The sequence below is a fragment of the Pleurodeles waltl genome, chromosome 10 (assembly GCF_031143425.1).
Source record: "Pleurodeles waltl isolate 20211129_DDA chromosome 10, aPleWal1.hap1.20221129, whole genome shotgun sequence".
Classification (NCBI taxonomy): Eukaryota; Metazoa; Chordata; class Amphibia; order Caudata; family Salamandridae; genus Pleurodeles; species Pleurodeles waltl.
Genome location: NC_090449.1, coordinates 36,993,953 through 37,016,132, shown reverse-complemented (window position 1 = coordinate 37,016,132; position 22,180 = coordinate 36,993,953). Strand labels below are relative to the sequence as shown.

Sequence of the window (22,180 nt, the reverse complement as noted above, 5' to 3'; positions counted from 1 at the left end):
TGCCAATCTGTTGCATGGATATTAAGAGGGGCCAGGGAGAATTGGAACATTTCACATATCCGCAGCACCACTGGGAAGACAGCTTTTGCCTCCACAGACACACCAGCCACATTTGGTGACTATTACTTCCAGTTATACGTCTGGCTATGTAACCTTTCATCTACCACGCAGTTCCGAGATCTAGACAGGGCGACTCTGGAGGGCATCGATGATCAGACGAGGAAGCATCGGAATATTAAATCCAAACCACAATCAAAGGCTTACCAAGCGGTAAGGCACTGGGACTGAACAGTCTCTCAGTAGAATTTTATGGAACATTCAGACATTCTTGCACCCCCACTTTTCACCATGCATGATCAATTCTACTTGATAGGAGTTCTGCGCTCTACACTTAGGACGGGTGTTATTTCTACTGTGATGTAGCTATGCAAGGCCCCAGAATTCTGCTCCTTATACAAACCGTTATGCCTTATAAATGCTGACAATAATTAAGTAGTGCAATATCCTCCTGGTAAACTGATGCCTTACGATGACCTCCTGGCGCTCTCAGGTCAGTCTGGTTATATCCCACAATGCTCCATCTGCCCTCTACAATCGTCGTGCCCTTTCTCATATTTCCACACCATACGGATCCCTCTCACCCTACTGTGGCGCTTTTTCTTGATTCCAAATTAATTTGCTGGAATGGCGTTTTCTGCTTGAGGTCCTCTAGAAGTGTGGGTTTGGAAATCTTTTTTGCCATTAGTCTGACTCCTGTAATTGACTCCCGCTGCCGCAGTGTGGGTGAACCGGCTGCTATCCGCATCCCTGCTTCTAAGTCATTGCGCTAGGCTGTGCTGTCCTCGCAACTCTTTCGCAGTAGAGCTGCTATCCTGTGCTCTCTGGGGAGGTACTTCCTGTTGAGGGTTGTGTGTCAGAGGAAGACTGCTAACAAAAGGTATTATACAGTGACAACCACATAATGCTCTACAGCCAGGCCAGGAAGTAAATGTTTACATTTGGAGGGTTTTCTGGCCTTAATATCAATGGGAACAAGTACACAAGATTTTGTGCAATGGAATTGGTAGCAGGAGAAGCTGACCCAGTTAAATATGTAGGAACCCACAATAGTAGAGACACAGGCGAGATGATGGGGAACAAATGTGGCAGAGTCTTAGACAAACCTGGATCTCAGGAGGGCCGCTAAGTTCGTCTGCATCCTTGCTACATTTAAGATAATGGTTTTAGTAAACTGTCTATTTTTTACTCTAATTTATTAATCTTACGAATGTAAATTGAGGGCAGTATTCCTGCATTTGATTGGAGTTAGTGTGGACAAGCTAGGATTAAGTGGGATTTCCACCTAAGACCAATGGAGGTCAGGACCTAGCAGTCCTACATGTTTGCATGTACCTTCTATCGCACAAGCTCATTTTGCACCCGTTTGGTTTTAGTCTCCAGCTTGGCACCCTTCAGCGTACTGCAACCATCTCAAGATTAAACAAGCACTTGCAATGCAATGGGTCTCACGTTTGATCGAGTTAGAGCTATTAGCGTTGTAAATTCCTAACTGCACTTTTCTTGCCACATAAATTGAAAATGGAAAGTAATATAGTTCACATAAGCGAGCCGATTCAAAGTGCGATGGCCGGCATGAGCGCAAAGGAGACACACAAAAGGAAAAACAAATTCACTGGCAGTCAAACATATTGGCAAACGTGCAATTATCCATGTAACAGAGTCGGTCCCCAAGGTGGTAACAAAACCGCCCCAAGGCAGGACAAATGTAAAGCATTTACCAATGTCATCACAGGATTTTTGAAAGACAAGCCCACGAACGAGTGATAGTGATGGGCATTCGGTGAGCGTGGTTAAAAGCCTACATAGATACCAACACATCAGAAAAACAGCATTTGCGCGCTGCTATGCGCGACCTAAAAATGGCTGTTAGATTCTGGTTCAAGGTGACATCAGATGGAGTGTCTCCTTTTTCTCCGCAGAAAGCATCAAGGCTAGGTGATGTCATATTACTGATGTAAAGGAAGGCACAGGGACAGAGGGTGAGGGGGATTTTGGGCAATACTCCTGTAATTTCTTTAATCTGGAGTAAAATGACTCTTGTAGACAGTGGTCAGCCTGAAGGTGCATTTCTTACACTTGGCTTGGATGTGTCTGGAAATGTAATACACTTTAATGATATGCCTGATGATTACAGTGCATCCAACAGCTGGGCCACTGGAACCTTCTTCATCAGTATCTTCTTGGTAAGGGGTGCAAGGACTGTCATCAGCACTGTTATATCAAACAGCGAACTACAAGCAGGGATTCAACCACTAGACACCAAGAAGGGGCGATAGGAGATTTAACCCCGATCTGCTCCCCCCATGGGATGCAGAAAGCCCACAAGTGCCATAGATTTTCCTTAAAAACAACAACAAAAAAAGGGGGTTGGGCGGCCTACCAAGGAACCAGCAGTTTTTCTGATCCCTACTTGAGGACAGATTGGAGAGAGATTAAACCCAATCCTTCCCCCTTGGGGGCAAAAAGTCCTCTAGACACCAGGTGAGAGATACAGTATACTAGACACCAAGGACTTTCCCCCCCTCCAACCCCCCCTCAAAGAGGGGGTTTTGGCAGCAGGACATGCCCTTCCACATAAGATGCACCAGTAGTCTTTCAGCCTCCCTGAGCAGCAGGGTTAGGGGAGGCAGAATGCCCCCCAACACCCCCCCCTCCCCAAAACTACAGATTTTTCTTTTTTTTTGTAAAGAGAACTAATTTTGGGCCCCCGCCCAGGTATTGGGCTTTTCCCCTCCACCCCTAAAGCCCCAACCGTCTTTGTCACTCCTGGGAGGCGTGGCTTGCATGGATCCAACAAAGTAAGTTTTCTTATCCGGCATGCATGGCAATCAGGAAACTTTGCTAAAAGCACATATTTTCCTCACATATTACCATGGGGACAGCAGTTCTCATTAGTAATTTGAACAATATTGTTATTTAAATCTAATAAGCGATGTCAGTTAAAATGTCATGGTTGATGTAACATAGGATGTCAAAAATAGTGCATGATGGGGGGGGTGGGGGCTCAGGTTCAAGTTAAATGATTAAACTAGAAGGTGTATTTCAGTGGTATTTTAACATTAGTTCTGGTCTCATTGCAATACCTAACTATAACGTTACTTTAAACTTTTTTTGTGTGAATTTAGTTTAAAAAAAAATCTTATTCCAGATTGGCACCGCTCCCATCCCTCTGCAAGTGTTCAAACTCCACTGCACATGGCCTTAGGTTGTGGGCAGCAGGGGAAGGCTGCATGGCCTGACCTAGAAAATTGGTCACAGTTGTAGGATGTTGCATAGTATAAGTCCACAACCCTATAGGACGCTGTCACAATGACTGGATGATGTCATCAGTGATGTCTTCAATGATGTCACTGACATAGCATCGGTGATGTTGTTACGTAACAGGTTTTAAGTGATATAATATGTGAGGTCATAAGCAGTGCGTGGCGTGGGCGCATGTTCTAGTTCACTAAAAAATAACTGGTTAATTTCAGGTGTTTTTTCAACATTTGTTCTTATGTCATTTCAACATCTAACTATAACATCACTTTAACTTACGTTTTTACAGTGAAAAAATAAATAAAAATAAAAATATATAAGCATTAGGTAAAGATTAGACTCAGGGCCTCATTTACAACTTAGTGGATGGGTTACTCCTTCATAACGGTGACAGATATCCCATTTGCTGAAATCTAAATCGCATTATATCTTTCGGGACTTCGATTTCTGCGGCGGAGGAGATATCAATCACCATTGTGATGGAGTAACCCGTCTGCTGAGTTCTAAATCAGACCCTGAATTAGAACAGATAGCAGAATGTGTAAAATGCTTTGGGTTTTTCTAATGTTCATTTTGTTGTATTTAATGGTGCAGGAGATTATAGTAATAATTATAATCATTCTGACACAAAGTTTATATGTTCATTGTACATAATAAATAGTGTTTTGTAAAATAACAGCAACTGCGTGTGTCTACTGCATTGCGGATGTAGGGTGAAGGTTCACAGATAGAGATAACCTCCTGTAGATACAGTTCTTCTGTCAGTTGTGTTGGACTCGCACTCTGAATATGGATGAGCCTCACTCTCCATGGGGAAGAGTGAGAGACTCCGGTCGGTTGTTCTAACCCGGGGTGTGCTTCGCCCCAGGTTGGGAGGATCACGATAATACCTGTTCCAGTACACCCCACCTCATGTCACAAGTGTCCCAGAATGTAAAAATGCAGAATATGCCCCAAACACGGTGCCCTTTTCAAGTACCGGCCAGATCTTCTCATTGGGTGTCCCAAGGACCTGAAGCACACAGCACAGCTGCTCAATGTCATTCTCTCCAGGGAAGAGGGGTGAATTATTAAGCAGCTCTCCGAAGATGCAACCCACTGCCCTGTAGATACAAAACAAACAGATGGTCATTTACTGTACCTTTATGTTCTGCAAATGCAAAACTAAAAAACTATATTGCACTTGAACTCTGAAATACCCGGTTAAAAAAAAAAAAAAAAAAACGTGATAGAAAAGTGCCAATGTTTTTCATGCTAGTCATACACATTTTTAATATTTGGTTTCCTCTAGAAGTATAAAATATTAGGCCATGTTCAAATCACCCTTCAGGTAGGACTTGTTTAGATTCCTAATGGTACAACAAAGTGCATTACCCAAAAATGTGTTTTTTCCAGCAACAACATGAGTGAAGAGTTAGAATTGTCACCAATTCATTTAGTCCTTCTGCTATCCATAGTCAGACAGCTTAAAGAAGAAGAAGCTAAGAATGGGCACCCGAATGCTAGCCCAGTCCAGGACAGCAGATGGAGTCAAGAGCATATGCATAGCCTGCTCTGGGATGCCTGTCATTAACACTTCATTGTTTGCTGGTGCAGTGCAAGCTTCATCATTTCACACACCAGGTGGCTAGATATGGGTTGAACAATTAGGAATGTCCATCATTTCTACTGTCTCCTTTAAAGTCAGCAACAGAATAAACAGGATCTGAAGGATATGATTTAGTTAGTAACATAGGGCCAGATGTAGCAAAGGTTTTTACCCATTCTGTGTCTATGGGAAAAAGTGTTCGTACATATGGCCCATAGATCCTAGTGCTAAGGTGACAACTGTTCAAAAGTCATGCTCAGAAAATCACAGACAGAGTATGCCACCAGGGATTCTGGATTTGGGTGCACTATTGCATCTGGAGCAATGCTTATATCTCACAGGTAGACGACTGCCTCAGTGATCACAGCACTGATGTTACAGATATTTACAAATATTAAAAACTTGTTCAATGTCAATGGTGTGAATAAAAAAAGGTTTCTACCTCAAAGCAGGCATCATCAGTGAAGACTGTATGTCAAAGAAGGCTTTTCACCCAAATAGTTCTTGGCAAAACTAAAAGTGTCAATAACAAATAGGAGAGAGGGCATGCATAAGCCTCCTCAGTGAAAATCTGCTGGGTATCCGAGGGTATTTCAAGAGAAAGGAGGGAACAAAGGTGGTACTTTCTGGGGCTTGAGTTATATATTTTCTTCCAATATATTATGAACTTCAGATCAGAGTCAGGCAGAACATCTCCCAGAAGAGGCTGCAGCTCCCGGACACAGGAGGCCAATCTAGTGTTATTTTCATCAGACATGCAGGAAACCTCTTGAAGTATCCATTGTCTGCCCATCTCCATGCCTTACATCAACAGATTTAAACACTGGAAGCCATATCAGATGGATACAATAGGCTTCACTCATTCAATAGATTTACAGAAAGCTGGATCTAAACTGCACAGAATGAACAAAAGGGGCATAAGAAGAATTTAAGGTAAAAATAAAAAATGAAGAACATCAGTGTTCTGAAACCTTCTCTGGTGAAGGAAAAATCGAAATAGACTTGAGGGGCCGACCAGATGACCTTAAGACCTGCTGCTCTGTAAAGCATTTTCCTTAAAAAATGCAAATAAATATTTAGTGTAGAGAAAAGTTTACATTATGCAAAGGCCTGTGCTTCCCAAACTTTTGAGAACCAGGAACCACTTTTTAGCATACCACATTTTTGCGACCCACCTAGCTTTAATCGACACAATGCAGGCAATTTTTTAAATGTAACTAAAGCATTGTGTGGTAGTGCACTGTCATTCACAGACAGCTCATTTTCCAATGAAAAAGCTACTACATTTGCACAAGACCTATCATTTTGCTGATAAAACTATATTGCACACAAATGATGTGTGAAAATCATGTTTCAGTAAATATTTATCATTTGAACATCATCACAAAAGTGTCTTGATGTGTTTTAATCCTATTAAAATCCAAGCTACCAACACATTTCAGAATTACAAACAAATACGCTTCATTTTTGCTTTCCGAACTGCTGAATGTATACACTTCATTTACAGGTATTTACATTTTGTTATATGTTACAAAAAGGACACCCTACAGTCTCTTTTCACACACACTGTAGACCAGCAAGATTGTCACATAATTTGTTTTACTTTTCTGTCTCTGACTGCAATATGAGAGGAGCTTGTAAATGTCAATCTCCGTCTTAAAAAACATTGAAGCAGACATTTTTCAGATGACATACCCTGACATTTGACCTCTGTCATTGAAGTCACAGCAGAAGCGACAAGATAATCACAGAATTTAAAGGCATCTTTATTTATTGCTTGGACTTTCATGACCCACCAAAAATCGGCTTGCGATCCATAGTTTGGGAAACACAGCAAGGCCGTCCTGTTTTATTTTTTATTTTTGTGGATTTCAGGGGTGTGTTCTAAACCTCTGAAATTAGTGCTTATTCAGATGCCTGGCTCCCAAACTAGACAAAAACTTTATTTTCCAATGTTTATAAAACATTTTCCGTAATGATTGTTATAAAGCAAATCATTAATTTAATGCAGCTGTAATACAGGGTATGTAGTGCCTTCCCACTGGCAATGTGTCCAAAGGGCATACGTTACATTCCCCTAACCACAGAAGATCTATGTATTGCACTCTCTCTCACACCTCATTACCTTTCACTCTTACCCTGTCAGGACTTTGTCTTCTTTACAGGACTATTAATGAATTAAAAAAGTAATTAACAAATTCCTTGACACAGATGCGAGTCATTTGCTTATCCTTACAGGATATTAGGACGATGGAGGGGTGGTCAACACTGCCAACCTTATAGTACCTCGTGAAACCTTTAACATTTTGAATAGATTGATTCATAGCCCTGCATTCTTATGCACCTGAAACGTGATGCTTCAAGCTTGCTCACCACCTTCTTCACTTTGGGCCTCACTACATTAAGAAGGCGCTGCTGTTGTATGGAGCTGCCAAGTGTCCCCTTAGCATCTGTCTCACTGTAAGTCAGCCCTGACCTTTAGGCACACGGCACACCGTACGCTGGGACTTGAAATGGTGCTAGTAATATTGTAACTATGAGCGCAAAAACCCCAGCAGTAAAGTGCCGTTCAGTAAAAAAGATAGGTTCAGCTGAAGGTATCCCGCATGACAAGGGGACACCCAGCAGCTATGAATTTTGTTGATCTGTGGAAACTCTTGTGCCGCGTTTTCACTATTATCACACGTGCATGGTCACAAGACTCTTTTCACAAGTACCTTTCACTACACCTTGCACTGAATGTTCACAACCTCGGATGTTCACAACCTGGGATGTTCGGCAGTTGACCTGCAACAAACATTGGCTTGGACTTGTTTAATGTGTGCATGGGGGGGAGGAGGGGGACAGGGAGGTGTTTTTGGAGGGTTGGGGGTTTGGTGGAGCACGATGTATTAAATGGCTTTACCTATCCCGTGTCTGTGGCTAAATGTGATATGACATATTCCCAAGATTCGTATGAGCCAGGCATTCCACCAATAAGTGAAATATTCAACACTGACAAATCATCATATATGATTTTAATATCACAGATTCAAATAATTACATCAGACCCACACATGCTTCTAAATCTTGCACCTCTAAAACCAAGCACACAAAACTAGAGGAAACAAAAAGAAGATGAAAAATAGACCAGCCTTTCCTAATCTTCATTTGTATAACAAATTTACGCTGTAGTGACCCCTTGTGGATGAAAAAAAAGTGACTCATCCTTTCCCACTTTTCTTTCTTGAACCATATGGCTGTGTAGGTGTTTGCCAGTGTTTATATGTTTACAGTGATGCGTGTTGTTCCCCTTTTGGTGGGTTTTTATCAGTTTTTATAATTTTAAACCTAAAAAGGATACCCTAATTATGCACTAATCTGAAAAAGTAAGCATTGGGCTCTCTCACTAGTACCTAAAGTCAATCATATTTATTTTGAATTGCAAAATGATAAACATAAAACAAACCTGGAAACTTAAGGAAGAAAACAGTAAATGTTAAGGCTGGTGTTCACTACTCCATTGTAACAAACCTTTTTTTTCCCCAAATTAAAGGCTATTCGAAATTATGATATTCTGGTGGACTTTGGGAAACAATGTTACACTTGTGTATTATTTCCCAAAGTCCTCCAGAATATCATCATTTTGATAAAACATGGATTGCACCAAATATACAAGATATTTTATCCTGACACAAATGTAAATATTTCTAATTCAAATAGTGCAATTAATGCAATATTATAATATAATAAAATAATATAATAAATACCATATAATATTATATATATATAATAAGATATAGCAATTCATGTGCACAGTACAATACGCTGTAGTTTAACTCCACATGTAACATGAATCACCCAATTCTTTAGATTTCCTGATCTATGGAAACAGACTCCTCTCAGTGATGGATTCACCTATATCTATGCCCACACCCACACGCAAAAATGATCCGAATTGGACTCAAAATTGTACATACACAAAAATATGATAAATTAAATGAACAGGCATTATGCATAAAGGTTTCATAAATTCAATGCTGTTATTCTATCCTTCTGTGCATACAACACACTTCTTTAACTCTCCTGGATCAAAGGAAAAATATTCTACAGTAATCATTCATTCACTATATAGGTACATACACGTACACACAAACATTGAAAAAAACACTTAACATTAATGATGCTCCAGAGGCTCTAAGTGAACATAACCAGACAAAAGAGAAACATCTTTGAAGTTTGCAAGTTAGAGCTGCTTTGCAACCCCTACTTCCACCTTGCCTTAACCTGTTCTTGACCTGACAGAGCATCACTAGAGCAACAGACCAGGCTATAACAGTAAGCGCCTCCACATGAAAAACTAGAAAAAGCCAACCACAAGTCAGTACCGCTGAACATAAGCCACCAAGCAACAAATGCCCTCCCATTTGTTAGGGGGGACCCAAGGGAGTCGACTGCTAATGCTGGGCAGAGACATGGGTGTAGCCTGTTTGGGACTCATAAGGGCTCAGGTCAAACCCCTGCTTCATGCACGCCACATGTCTCTTAACGTATTTGCATTGACTCATACACACTACTTTACACTCGTACATGCTCCACTGTCATCCGTGAAATCCATTATAAAACAACCTAAAGACCAGCATTGCTGGTGTACTTTGGTTATGTGACACGATAGTGAAGATTTAGCCGGACGTTCTTCTCACCATAGATCCACTCCCTCATCATATTTCCGAGCCCCGTAGAGGAGTTCCGGTGCACGATACCACCTAAAATAGAAGCGAGAAAACAGCCTTCAGGGGCTTGCGCACACCTGTTGCACAGTGTACATCTTAGAAAGTAGAGCACGGGCTTTAAACTAGGAACTGAGAAAGGTTACCAGCTAAAAACAGTATTTCACCAGTATCCTCAGTACATTAACATGCTTGAGGTTCATGTAGTCGAGTGCAGCTGGCAGACCCATAACCACTCTTTTCAGAGAATTGAAATTTGTGTGATACTGTAACTAGACAAAATGTCAACTGTTCCGGTGACATACCAGGGCCATGTTGCATGATTAGCATTTTTCCTTTTCTGTTTTTGGGAGCAGGAAGAAAACAGAATTGACTTTCATGACAAGCAGTTAAAGTGAGGATCATGTGAATCTATACAAGATATAAACTTTGGAGGTCTATGGTGTTAGGCTCCAACTTTATTTTCTAAATCATTTGATTTACTGACTTCACGGATGAAGTATTCTGATTACAGATATCAAAAATCTAACATAATTGACTAAGCTTGCAAGGGAGTTAAACCTCTTTGATAATGAAGTGACAAAACTGAAACAATTTGCTCTTAAATTTGGTTATAGTTGACTATTTCCGTTCAGCTGCCATAAACGTCTCTTTCTCTCTCTCTCTCTTCCTTCTATACAAGTCTCTTATTAAAAGGGTGGGAGTTATGAACCAACCCTTGATTGATGACGGGAAGTGAGGGTCCACAATGGGACCAGAAAAAACAAAAAGTGGGGCCAAGAGGCAGAATAAGGTGAATGATAAATCAGGGGAGTCATTAAAGCCAGGATGGGTGGACAGCTTTGTTTGGGTGGCGGGAGTATGTAAAACCTACTTATTAGTTTGGTGCTCATGGATGGATTATTGTGTAACGTGATGGGGTTGAAGATGATCTTTTATAAATTCAAACTTCACTCTATAATTCAGCAGATTTTCATCAACTAAATATTATGTGTGCCCATGAGTCATTTGATTAAAAGGCCCTGGGTGATTGTGGTGGTAACCACCTCTCCCACGGGTACTGTTAGAGTAGAGGATAATGCCCTGGAAAATGTGGCATTCCCTGCATGATACATGGAGAAACAAAAAAGCATGCCTAGTCTTCCCTGTGTCTCCTAATGAAAACTCACTCTTTTGCTTTAGGTTAGGTAAAAGCCTTTCTTAAAGGTGGGTTTGTTCAGGGGGTACCATGCTGTATGTTATACATTGTTGCTTGAGGCAGTGGCTAGATAGCCAGGGGACATAAAAACTGCTTGTAAGTTTGGATTAAGTTTGTTGGGGGCCGAGAGAGGGGTTAAAAAGTAAATCTCGGAAGCCCATCTACAGTGGGAAGAGTGGTTTGCCTGAAGGGTGCTGGGCCAGGTTAGAAAATGAAGAAATTATCTACAAAGTAAAGCGACCGCAGACTTTGCAGATGGTCCTGAGGCCATAAAAGAAGGACCGAGCAGTCTACACGGTGAGGACGAGCCTGGAGGGTGAATAAGTTGACTGGAAGAATTGGGAAGAGACAAAAAAGCCAAAAAGGACACGTTGACTTGTTTTATGGTGTAGGACGATTTCTGCATAATCTTGGAGAAGCTAGGAGAAAGTGAGAAGTAGCTACACCCCTGTCGAATGTTGATGGCAGTGAAAAGCAAAGGGAATCTTTTTTCCTCATCTTGAAGAAAGGGCGCACTACCAAACTGAATGGAGGCACAGATTCTTCAAATTTATCTTGCATAGAATTTAACCGACCAAGTGCATTCTGTATATGTGGGTATCTTCAGGAAGAAGTGTATAGCCTTCATCATTTCGGACAGAATATTATACTGTCTTTTTTTGGTCTGCGTTACAAGGGGATTAACAAACTCATGGTTGTTCTGGCTGATAAATCGGAGGTTGCTGGCTTAAAACCCAATCAACCTTGTGACCAGCTATACACCCTACATTTCTGCACCTGGGATTATAAACTGCAAGTTCAGGACACTTACAAGGCTTGGCTGTAAATCTTTCTTACATAGCATCTGAAAAAAACATTGAACAGCAGAATATTCTCTCAGGAATGTACAAAGTACAAAGTTTGATTGTAAACTGCCAAGTTTCTTAGCTCAGTCCAACTATTATGTGTTATGTTTAATCTTTCTGCTCATGAGTGAGAAATCCTTCCATGTCTGTTACAATATAAGGGTGTGCAGGCTTTATTCCAGTCTCGGAACTAAGCAGACTTCTTGTGAGGGTCACCTTTCTTGGTGCATTCTTATTGTGTACGGTGCTCCCTTATTCTACGATTCTTTACGCACCTTGTGGCAACCTGATGGCTGTATAGTCTGTCCCCATCGTTGGAGAACACCCGGGCCAGGCCAAAGTCCGCGATCTTCAGGTGTCCGGTGGAGCTGATGAGGAGGTTGGCTGGCTTCAGGTCCTACGGTAAGTGGACAAACACTAAAATGACAGCATACCATCATTGCAAGCACTCTCTGGGCCTGATGGATCATTTTCATTTGCAAGCCCGGGATGTACAATTTACACACTGACTGATTTGCAAAAGGGAATCCAATTTTCAAAATGATCAATGTACTAATAGTTCAGATCTCAAATTGCATGTTCTCATGGGGTCGGAAAAAACTAACTTTTTCTATTGAAAATTAAATAGGCAGGTCCCACATCGAGACCCCCTCTGATTGGATGGAAATGAGGGGATGGAGGCTTGCAAGGTGCTGCATTACAAAACCTGTTTCCTGTTTGGCAAGACATAGGTGCTCTGGACTCCTGCCTGCTCTCTCCTCCAGGCCTCTGACACAATTTAAAGAGAAGACGTCCCAACAGGACTCCTTGCTCTTTGTGAATCAATTATCACCCCAACGTGTGCGTCAATAACTCGTCAATGTTCTGTAACCACATTTGCAGTCACAAACTATTCATAAATATCCTTCAGTATCAGAAATAGGAGGGAGACACCTTTCCCACCCCTTCCATTTGCAATTCGGAAATGACCGCAAAACCCCTTTAACTCCTAAAAAAAGCTTTTGTAAATAAAAAATAAATAAAAAAAAAATCACTTTTGTGGTCACAAATCCAGTTATTTTCTGAAAAACTGGGTTGGCGACCATGAAAGGGATTTGTAACTTGGGCCTGTGTTTGACATGCCAACAGAAGCCAAAGAAATGACAAACTGAAAAAGCTGGAAGCAGCAGAGAGAAGAAAGTGGAAAATCTAAGAAAAAAGGATCTGTATTGGCAGTTTTGGACTGGAATAAAACTAATAGAGCAAGTCCATTCAGTGTCATTTTATATGGGTCGTGCAGGATATAGTTTTGCCAGAGGAAAACTGAGGGAATAATTTTTTTAAGATGTTTGTTGATTTTGCAGAAAAAAGCATTAGAACTAATTCATTCTCTCCTACCTTCAAATGTGAATTATAGGATTAAGCATGAGGCAAAATCAGTGTAATTCAAATGTGTTACAAGAAGCAGAAACAAAATTATTAAAACAGTAAATTTCCAGAACATTCAAAGACGTCTCTATTGAGAACCTAAGGCTCAAACCCATTTTGTTTTTCCAAGTCCACATATGACATCAACATCCATCAGAATGACTTCAATGTTTTTCTGAAAGACCACGTAGAGACGTTATAAGGCATGGGCAATTGCCTAGGGCACCCACCTTCCAAGGGGATCCCATGGGAAAGCTAACTTTCTGTTTCCCTGTCTATTCTGTTTCTCCATCTAAACTTTTCTCCCTCTCTGCTTACCACTACTTCAGACTCGATCTCTACCCAGTGTCAATTTTTGCTCATGTTTTCTTTGTTAAAACGTCTATTGCCCAAGTAAAATGATTTGTTGGAAATGTAGATTTTTCCATTGGTTCATAATTTGTTTTCCTCACAAGTAATTCAGTGCACAATACTTTGTGTTAATCTTTATGCAAAATTTACTGAAACTATATTTGTGCATTCTCAAAGCAGCAAAATGGTACAAAATGATTTGCTACATTTTTCCCTCCCATGCAAGGTTGACGTATTATAGCCCTGTGATTTTAGAAGATGAGCGAACACTCAAAAGCATCACAAGAATGATAGCTGGGAGCATGGGTTATCTCTCTCTTTGTGTAAGCAGTGAGATATGGTGGAGAAGGTGAGAGAATCCACAGTACCCTAGATCCCATATCTGTCCAGCTTACCCGGTGCATGATGGCATTCTCGTGGCAGAAGGCCACTCCTTTTAGAAGCATCATCATGTAGCCTTTGACTTGGGACTCTGTCAGGGGCTGCTCAGAGTTGCGGATCACTTCAGAGAGGTCGGAGAGCATGTATTCAAACACCAGCACAAACCCTGTTCCATGCGGGAAGACATCCTTCAGCTTCACCACCTGGGAAATAGCAGAGACAGCACAACATGAGTGAGTTTGGTGAGGAGGAACCTCACTGCTGAGAGACAGCATGAGCAGAGGCATCAATCCTTGTCATCTAAAGAACAAGCCCCTCTCGAGTCCAGTGGAAATACACATTTCATGGTTCTAATCTGCTCCTGATGGGAAAGTGTTGGCCCCTCTCACAATGGACTTGGTTGGACGGAAAGGAAAGACAGCAACCGTCCAGATGAGAGATTTTGAACATTTCATTGAGGCGAGCCCTTATTCCCTCAATAGCTTACAGTGCACAGTGTTGCGACTCTGCGACCTTCTTGATACATTTTATTATGTTTCTAATAACTTATTTCATGACTCAGCCCCACTTGGTGGCACCATCACACCTTTCTGTTGAACACACTGGGATTCCTACCCGTGCTAAATGAAAGATACACTTTTAAGCCGATCAGCAAAATAGGCAACAGAGGCACTAGTCTGCTTGTTTCTTCCCTCGGTTACAGCTGAAGAGGCTGAATGGAACCCGACGTTAGAATCAGACCTGAGCTCCTTCTCTAAGCTTCTGTGTGAGATCCTAGGAAAATATTTTCAAACCCTGCACCCTGTACTTAAAAACAGACTGCAAAAGCTGTATGGACATATGCTACCCATCTCATGACCTTCTCATGCCCTCACCAGAAACAGTTTTCTCATCAATAATTTTACTGCAAATGTTCAAGTGATATTATCAATGATGTAAAAGTAGATGTCACGAGTGATGTAATATCCCAGGTAATAGGCAGTGCATAGCGACGTGAGTTATAGTTACTTTGGGGCATGAATCATAATTACTTGAAATAACTCTATAACAGCCTAATTTCTATGGTTTTGGGAGTGTAAAAACTGAACCTAACTATAACGTCCCTGTAACCTTTTTTTTTGGTGAATTTATAAGGTTTTAAAATTCTATTTCCTCAACTATAACATCCCTGTAACTTTTGTTTTTTTCACTGCATTTCAAAGGGGGGGGGAAGAGGGGAGGGGTCAGGGCTTACCATTAAGTAAGATGCCCATTGCAATGCACAGTGGGGAGTTGGACACAGGGCCAGGCTCCCTAATTTCCTTATTTACTACAGGATCCACATTAGAAAATTCTTTCAGCTTTCAACTTTGATTCCATCAAGATGGCCTTCAGCTACAACACACTTTTGGCATACATTGAGAATATTAGCACTCTAGTTGCTCATTAAAACAGTGCAAGTTGCTGATCACAGGGGCGTTAAACTGGCAGTCTGCTGCTGGTGTTGAAAGTGCATGTTTCAGCCCGCATGTCAGAATGTTTTAATGAAATAGAAGAGAAAGAAATTTGAGAACTCACTTACAATGTGTGCTAGTTTTTCTTTCTACAGCACAAACCATATTTTCTATGACAAAATTAACCCCCTCATTTTGTTTCTTTCTAAATTAAATGTTTTAAGTTTTACCAGTTCAATTCAATCAGGATGACTTCAGGCGTGACACACTTTTGTCATAAGTAAAACTGTAAGGATCTAGTTGTTCTTTAGAACACCCTGGGACGCTGCAGTAGAACACAAGAAAAGCAACTGACAGCCTGCTCCTGTGGGATGTACAGCAGGAAGATATTTTAGAACTGAGTTTACATGTGTCCTAAATTTTCTTTCTACAGCACTGATCATAATTTCTAGGACAAAATGAAGCCCCCTATTTTTTTTCCTTTCTAAATTAAATATTTTTATTTTTACAAGTTTGATTCAATCAAGATGTCTTCAAGTGTGCCAACTTTTGTCATTACGAAGACTTAGCACTCTAGTTGTTCTTTAGAACACTCTGGGAGACTCTGCAGTAGAACACGAGGAAATCAGCTTGCTCCTTTTGGAAGTACATGTTTTACTGAGAATGTCAAAGTTATTCTCATATGTCTAGGAAAGATTCTGTGAATTTACAGAAAATATGCTTTCATTTCAGCTTCTGTTGCACCTTCCATAACCTCTCTGGGAAAATCACGATAAAAAAGGTTTCATGAAATCCCAGCAGGGTAAAATCACCTTTGAACACACCACAATTCCTAAAATGACTATGGTACCATCAACAAATGATTTATATTGTAACAAAAATTGGTTATCACCCTTAATACGTTTTGCTTTTTGTGTCCCTCAAAACTTGTCATTCACTACAATGCATTTGATTGGGCGCTATCATGTATATTGGTCCTGAGACGGCTGCTAGCACTGCCTGGTTGAAGTGCTCACAGCCAATCAGATCTCATCATGAGATCTGTTCTTAGGCTCCACCCAGACATGCAAATTTGGTTTTCTTTAAATAGCTCAAAAACTACTGAACGGATTTACACCAAATAATAACAAGTATTTGCAATGCAACGGGTCTCGCGTTTGCTCATGTTAGAGCTGATCGCGTTGTAAACTCCTAACCCGACTTTTCATCTGTCGGCAAAAGTGCTTTTATGTACGTAACCCGAAAAAGTTAAATTAACTGTGTAAAGCGCTAGACTTCTGCCAAGCGAAATAGCGCTAGTAAAATAGAGAAAAAAAGTAGTCCACAAGCCGGACAGAAAACAGCGAGCCTCGCAAGTTTTCTGTACTTGGTCGATGCGCTCGAGGAGGGCTAGCCACCGGAAAAGGCATGACGTGACCATGCCTTCGACTAATGAAAGCAAGCGGATTTTAATAGTCAAGCCCACGAACCAATGGTTAACACGAACACTAATGTGATGTTGACAGGGCTCCAAGCCCTTTTCTAATAACTAAAGCGTCTCGCTGCGATACGAGTGCATGCAACGCAGGCTCGACCCTAAAAAGGGAGCTTATGGACCAAGAGCTACCTTTCTGCCAAATTTGGTGTAATTTCCCTCCAGCAATTTGGGCTGCAGTTGTGTTCAGAAACCCAATGGAAATTAACATGGGGAAAACATGTTTGCCCCCACCCTCTTTTCTCAGTCCCCACTTGACGGATCATCCAAAACTTTCTAGACAGCAGCTGTCGTTAGTGTCAATTTTTTCTGGAAAATTTCATGATGATTCATCAACGGGGGCCAAAGATACAGGCAAGTCAAAAAACATTTTTCTATAACTAAATAAATAACTAAATAAATAACTAAATAAATATATATATATATATATATATATACACATATATACATACATATACACACGCACACAGGATTCGGCTCACCAGTGAATTAATATGTATGGATATTAATAAAGATCCCTTGATGGATAAATGGGTGGAATGACTCACGTGGCCCACACTGAGAATGAACATTTTTGGACGATTATTATTAAAGTTAACATTTCTAATTTTCTAATAAACATGATTATAGCCAGGTAACTAATTGATTTATTTTGCTAATTAAATGTACTCATAAGCATGGATCCATAATAGCAATTTTGCTAACTTCAAGATCAGAAAAATAGTTCCCTTAATCGATCCCTCGTCAGAAGTGGCATCATGCATGCATAAAGGGAGGGGGGTACGGGTGTGTGATCTCTGCGAAAGTCAACGTGTTATATGTGAGTGTGTGTATGTGTGTATTTACATCTTTCTGAATCACGGGGTACAGCTGATCTGAGGGTGTGTAAATTATGAGTGTGATGTGTGGGATGCTGAGGGGAATCAGAGTGCCAACACGCGCATAGACCTGTGATCACATGCACGTCTTTTAACTTAGATTTTTTGTGCTCTACAGTTCTATGAATATGAGTGAGGTGCAAGCTGCGAAGAGGAGTATTTCTAGGTGGCAGGTATAGATTGATGCCTCTGGATTTGCTTTGCGTGGTTTAACTTTTTTAAGGAGGGAGATGTGGTGTGGTGTGGTGTCGTGTGGTGTGTGTGTGTGTGTGTGTGTGAAGGGTTGAACTCAGGGTGAGATTTCCATGTGTGCGTCTCCACATAAAACAGTGGACAAGATCCACAGATTTTCCCTAGTTTCTCAGTCCAAAAAACACAGCTCTTTGTGAAGACCAACAGGCAGCAACAAATGAAACTTCTTGTTGCAATGGTCATTACAGGGCAGCAGTAACCAAGTCCTGGAAAAAGGTATGAGGGTCAGTAAAATGACTGATTCAGTGGAGGATGGTGGGGTGTAGTGAGTCTCCATGCAAGCAGATTCTAACATAACCTTCTATTTTATTTTAAATTTTGAAAAAGCCTCCATTTTGTTGTGGGATTTGTGGACCTCAATTCAGGTCAAAACATTTTTAAAAAGTTAATTTTATGAATCCTGAAAAATAGAACTAAAAAAAAATAAAAAATAAAAAAAATAAAAAAATAAAAGCCAATCTGCAAGGTCTCTAGAACCCTCTGCACACAGCTAAAGGCAATGTGTAGTTGGCACAAGGGGTGGTGTAGGGCATTCACATAGGCAAGAACCGACTGCCAACGACTGTGTGCAGCCAAGCGAATGGCATGGGGGCCTCTGCCCAGAGCCCACAGGATGCACACAAAGGCAAGGGGTCTGGCACTGCACCTACAGGCGGCTGGGCACGGGAAGCTCAGAGGTATGGCAGCAAGTTCAGGTCTGGCATGTAACATATTTCTCAGATTGGCTTCAATACCTGCATAGCATGGCTTTCAAATATCTACGAGAGGTCAACGTAATTTCTCAGTTCAATAACTGCGTACAGCCCAGGAAGACCATTACCCATGGTACCGGTGTGCAATACACAAATTCATGGGCACCTCACACAATTCTCTGTGCTTGTTTTCAACCCAGACTTAATGTGCATAATTAGTATTTTTCATATTTTGCTGGATGGAGAGAGCTACTTAGAATCAAGAACTTATTACCGGCACTTTATTTGTGTTTTAGGCTTTACAAGTGTTTGTATGCAGAATTTTCCACCTGTGTCGGATATCTACTTTTACATGAGTTGGTGAGAGATAGGGTTTAGTAAGTGCTTTTCCGACGTAGCAAACAAAAGAGCAGTGTTAGCGGAGATTAAGCTGCAGGGTTGGGCACATCCTTGGGACATGGAGATGCTGATGCAGGGGTTTCCCACTCATAGAAGAAGCATGATGCAAGAGAACATACTCGGTCTTCCCAGACTTACTTTACTCGCCCTCCTGCGGCCGGGCCCTCTCTTGTTCACTTTATGCAGATGCATGATGGCATGTGGGACACAGCAAAAGGAATTACTGGAATTCCACAGCTCAAGAAGTCATAGGTGCAAACACAAACCCGTGCACGTCTTCATCATTACTTCATCGAAGCTGGAGACCCCTCATGGTCGACCCAAGCCCACACCAGCCGGCTCAGTCGTACGTTACGTTAGCTGGCACCAATGTGATTTAAAGTCAAGTAGCTATTAGTCAAGAGCCCTCGCATAACACAACCTGCCTTCAGTCGAGTGCACTGCAGTGTCTCTGGGTAGAGACACTGAGGTACTCTACTGAAGGCAACTTACCCAAAACTTACCCCTGGCTGGCGGCAGTGTGACCAGGTGTGTGAAAATGTGCAGGCACTGGGGAGAGTATTGTAGTTTGAATTGTTTTTTGTTTTTTTGGGGGGTGGGGGTTCAGACTGAAGTTTCACAATCCCTCAATTGGTTTGTGAGCCCGCAGTCCAGCACTTGCAAATGTGTTTGTAAGCAGCTGAGGACAGCAAGTTCTACTGGATGCTTCACTTCACTTGCTGCTTAACCTCATGTTCGGGCTGTGTGGAGTGTGTACCAGGGTTCGGTCTGGAGGTGCGCTGTTGTACGGTGGTGCGTAGAGACCAATAAACGCCCTTACCTAGAGGGCGAGTCCTTTGAATCAGACATTTTTGTACCACAGCAAATTGAGAATGCCAGTAAAACCTTGCATGCTGTTGTGCTGTATGAAAGGTATGGTCTTGTGTGCTTGATTTGTATTTTTCAGAATGAATTTTTACTTTGCATATGTGCAGCTCAAACCGTTTTCCAAGCGAGGTACTCTTGCAAATGCATACATCAACTAAAGAAAAGCTGAAACTTAGACAGAACCACTCAGTGCAGGGAGGATCTTTAGCCAGAAAGCAACTGTTCTCTCCGCCGATCCCAGATAGTTTGCACATGCTTATTTAAACAGAAACATGTGAAGCCCCTGCAGAAGAAGGCCTAAGTCCATGAGTCATGGGCCTAAAGTCCAGAAGTAAGCACCCAGTTACAACTGTGCCATTTCTGCAAGAATCTCTGGAGGAATACAAGGCTTCCGAGCATGTTTTGGTGATATCCAACTGATGCAAGGGAGGCAAGGAGAAGGTACATTAGGTCACTGTCCAGTGATTTTTAATGGCTGTATATAATAACGTTTATCTTAATGGTCTAACCAGTTACTATTGTTCAGCTGTGTTTGGCTGGTCCAGATTGGTGATCCTGCTTCAGGCATTACTGCTTTAATTAACTACAACAGTCTGCACAGATAAACCTTTGCTTATTTTTTTAGGTCGAGCGCAAGCGCTTTGATCTGTTGTAAGTATTGTGGGCCTTCAATCACGCCCACCGCACGTCCAAAACTATCACTTGTTCCTGGGCTTTCCTTTCAAAAATCCTTTACTATCACTGGTAAAAGCTTTACGTTTGTCCCTCCTTGGGGCCGTTTTGTTACCGCCCTGGACACAGACCCTGTAACATGGATAACTGCACGATTGCCGATACGTTTGACTGCGAGCAAACTTCTTTTTCCTTTTGTGTCTTTCTATTGCACTCGCACTCATGGCGGCCGTGGCACTTTGCATCTGTCTGCTTAGGTAAACTATTTTACTTTTCACTTTGAATTTATGTGGCAAGAAAAGTCCAGTTAGGAATTTACAACGCTAATAGCTCTAACTCGAGCAAACGCAAGACCCATTGCATTGCATATGCTTGGTTAATTTCCTATGCCTGAACATTGTCTTACGCATCTATTTAGCGGACACGAATTGCGTTTTGCTGCCTTGTATGTCACATCGCTTCTTTCAGAGTTTACATTGACCTGGGAGCTCTTAGGAAGCCTCGGTGCACCACAGGTTTGCATAAGCTATGAGCGGGTGTGTGTGGGGCCCAGAGAGCATCAGCAGTCACCACAGCTTCCACCACTAGTCATTCGTAAGATGGACTTTGGGTACCTCTACAACAGAGCATAAGGAGGACCAGAAGAACCCTTGCTTCCGTGCTACCTCACACCCTCTCATGCTGCCAGGACACTGGGAAGGGCTATCTCTTGAACCGGTTTATGTTCACGCAGCACTTGGACGGCATTGGCTCATTTCATATATACATTGTTTGCTCTAGTTCTGCCATGGCTCCCTGACCTCACCCAGTCCATCTTCAGCCTTCGACTCACTCCTGGTCTTCAAGTCCCCAACATCTCACTGGCAGTCCTCGATCGTCTGCATCCCGCAGAGACGGGCTGGTCCTGTGCTCCCAACCTCTGTGCCCCTGTCCTGCTCCCTTGCATGGATTTGGTCACCTCTTCTTCTGGACTCCACCTTCTTCTCTTCCCGTCGTGTACCAGATAGCGGCTACCTCTCTTTCCCTGTATGACTCCCCCTCCCCTTCTGGTGCAGTGTCCCCTCTTCCTGGAGGCCACCTCCTGGCTTTCATGTGCTTTGTCTTCTTCGTGTCCAACGGCGAGTGCTCTGCCCCTCTCCATGACTTGCTCGCCCCTGCTGCCAAGGTCCCATCTCTACCTAACCCTCTGCCTTATGTGCCCCTTGCATCAACACTGGCATCAGTTGGCTCTGCCCTCCTGTTCTCCTTTTTTTAGTTGCGATTACTTTGTAGTTAAATACAGACCGGAAATAATGTTTTCCTAGATCTATTTGTTTTTTTAAATCAGAAAAGTATGGTCTTCAGTTCTATGACTCGACCTCCTATTATTCAAGATTTTCATGTCAATACAGGACAGTATGGAGTTTAAAAATGTGATGAAATATCATTAAATAATTTTATATGTTTAAATGTACTTGCTTCTGCAATGATATTGAACTTTTTATTTGAATGTACCGGTATGTTATAACTGCAGGTTTACTACAACTGGGCAGGCATCAAAGTACACATCTACACAAAAATAAATATGAATAAATACTAATAATGTAGACAAGAAATAAATATGGATAAATACAGACATATATTAAAAAATATGCTTTAAAACAAACAGAGAGCCCCCATCTTCCTCCTTTTGTGCCCCATACTTGTTTCCGGTGAACCCCTGCAAGGCCTGGGATT

The 22,180-nt window shown here is 41.7% G+C and overlaps 1 protein-coding gene across 3 annotated transcripts in view; it reads right to left on the bottom strand.

Moving 5' to 3' along the window:
• Positions 1-22,180, bottom strand: part of CDK20 (cyclin dependent kinase 20) — a 71,077-nt gene that overhangs the window by 8,691 nt on the left and 40,206 nt on the right. For all 3 annotated transcript variants that reach the window (XM_069209600.1, XM_069209598.1, XM_069209599.1), the window contains exons 4-7: positions 13,812-14,000; positions 11,934-12,055; positions 9,589-9,651; positions 4,298-4,421 (exon numbers count right to left, since the gene is read on the bottom strand). In XM_069209600.1, the coding sequence (XP_069065701.1) occupies positions 4,298-4,421; positions 9,589-9,651; positions 11,934-12,055; positions 13,812-14,000 (498 nt within the window). The remainder of the gene's footprint in view (positions 1-4,297; positions 4,422-9,588; positions 9,652-11,933; positions 12,056-13,811; positions 14,001-22,180) is intronic.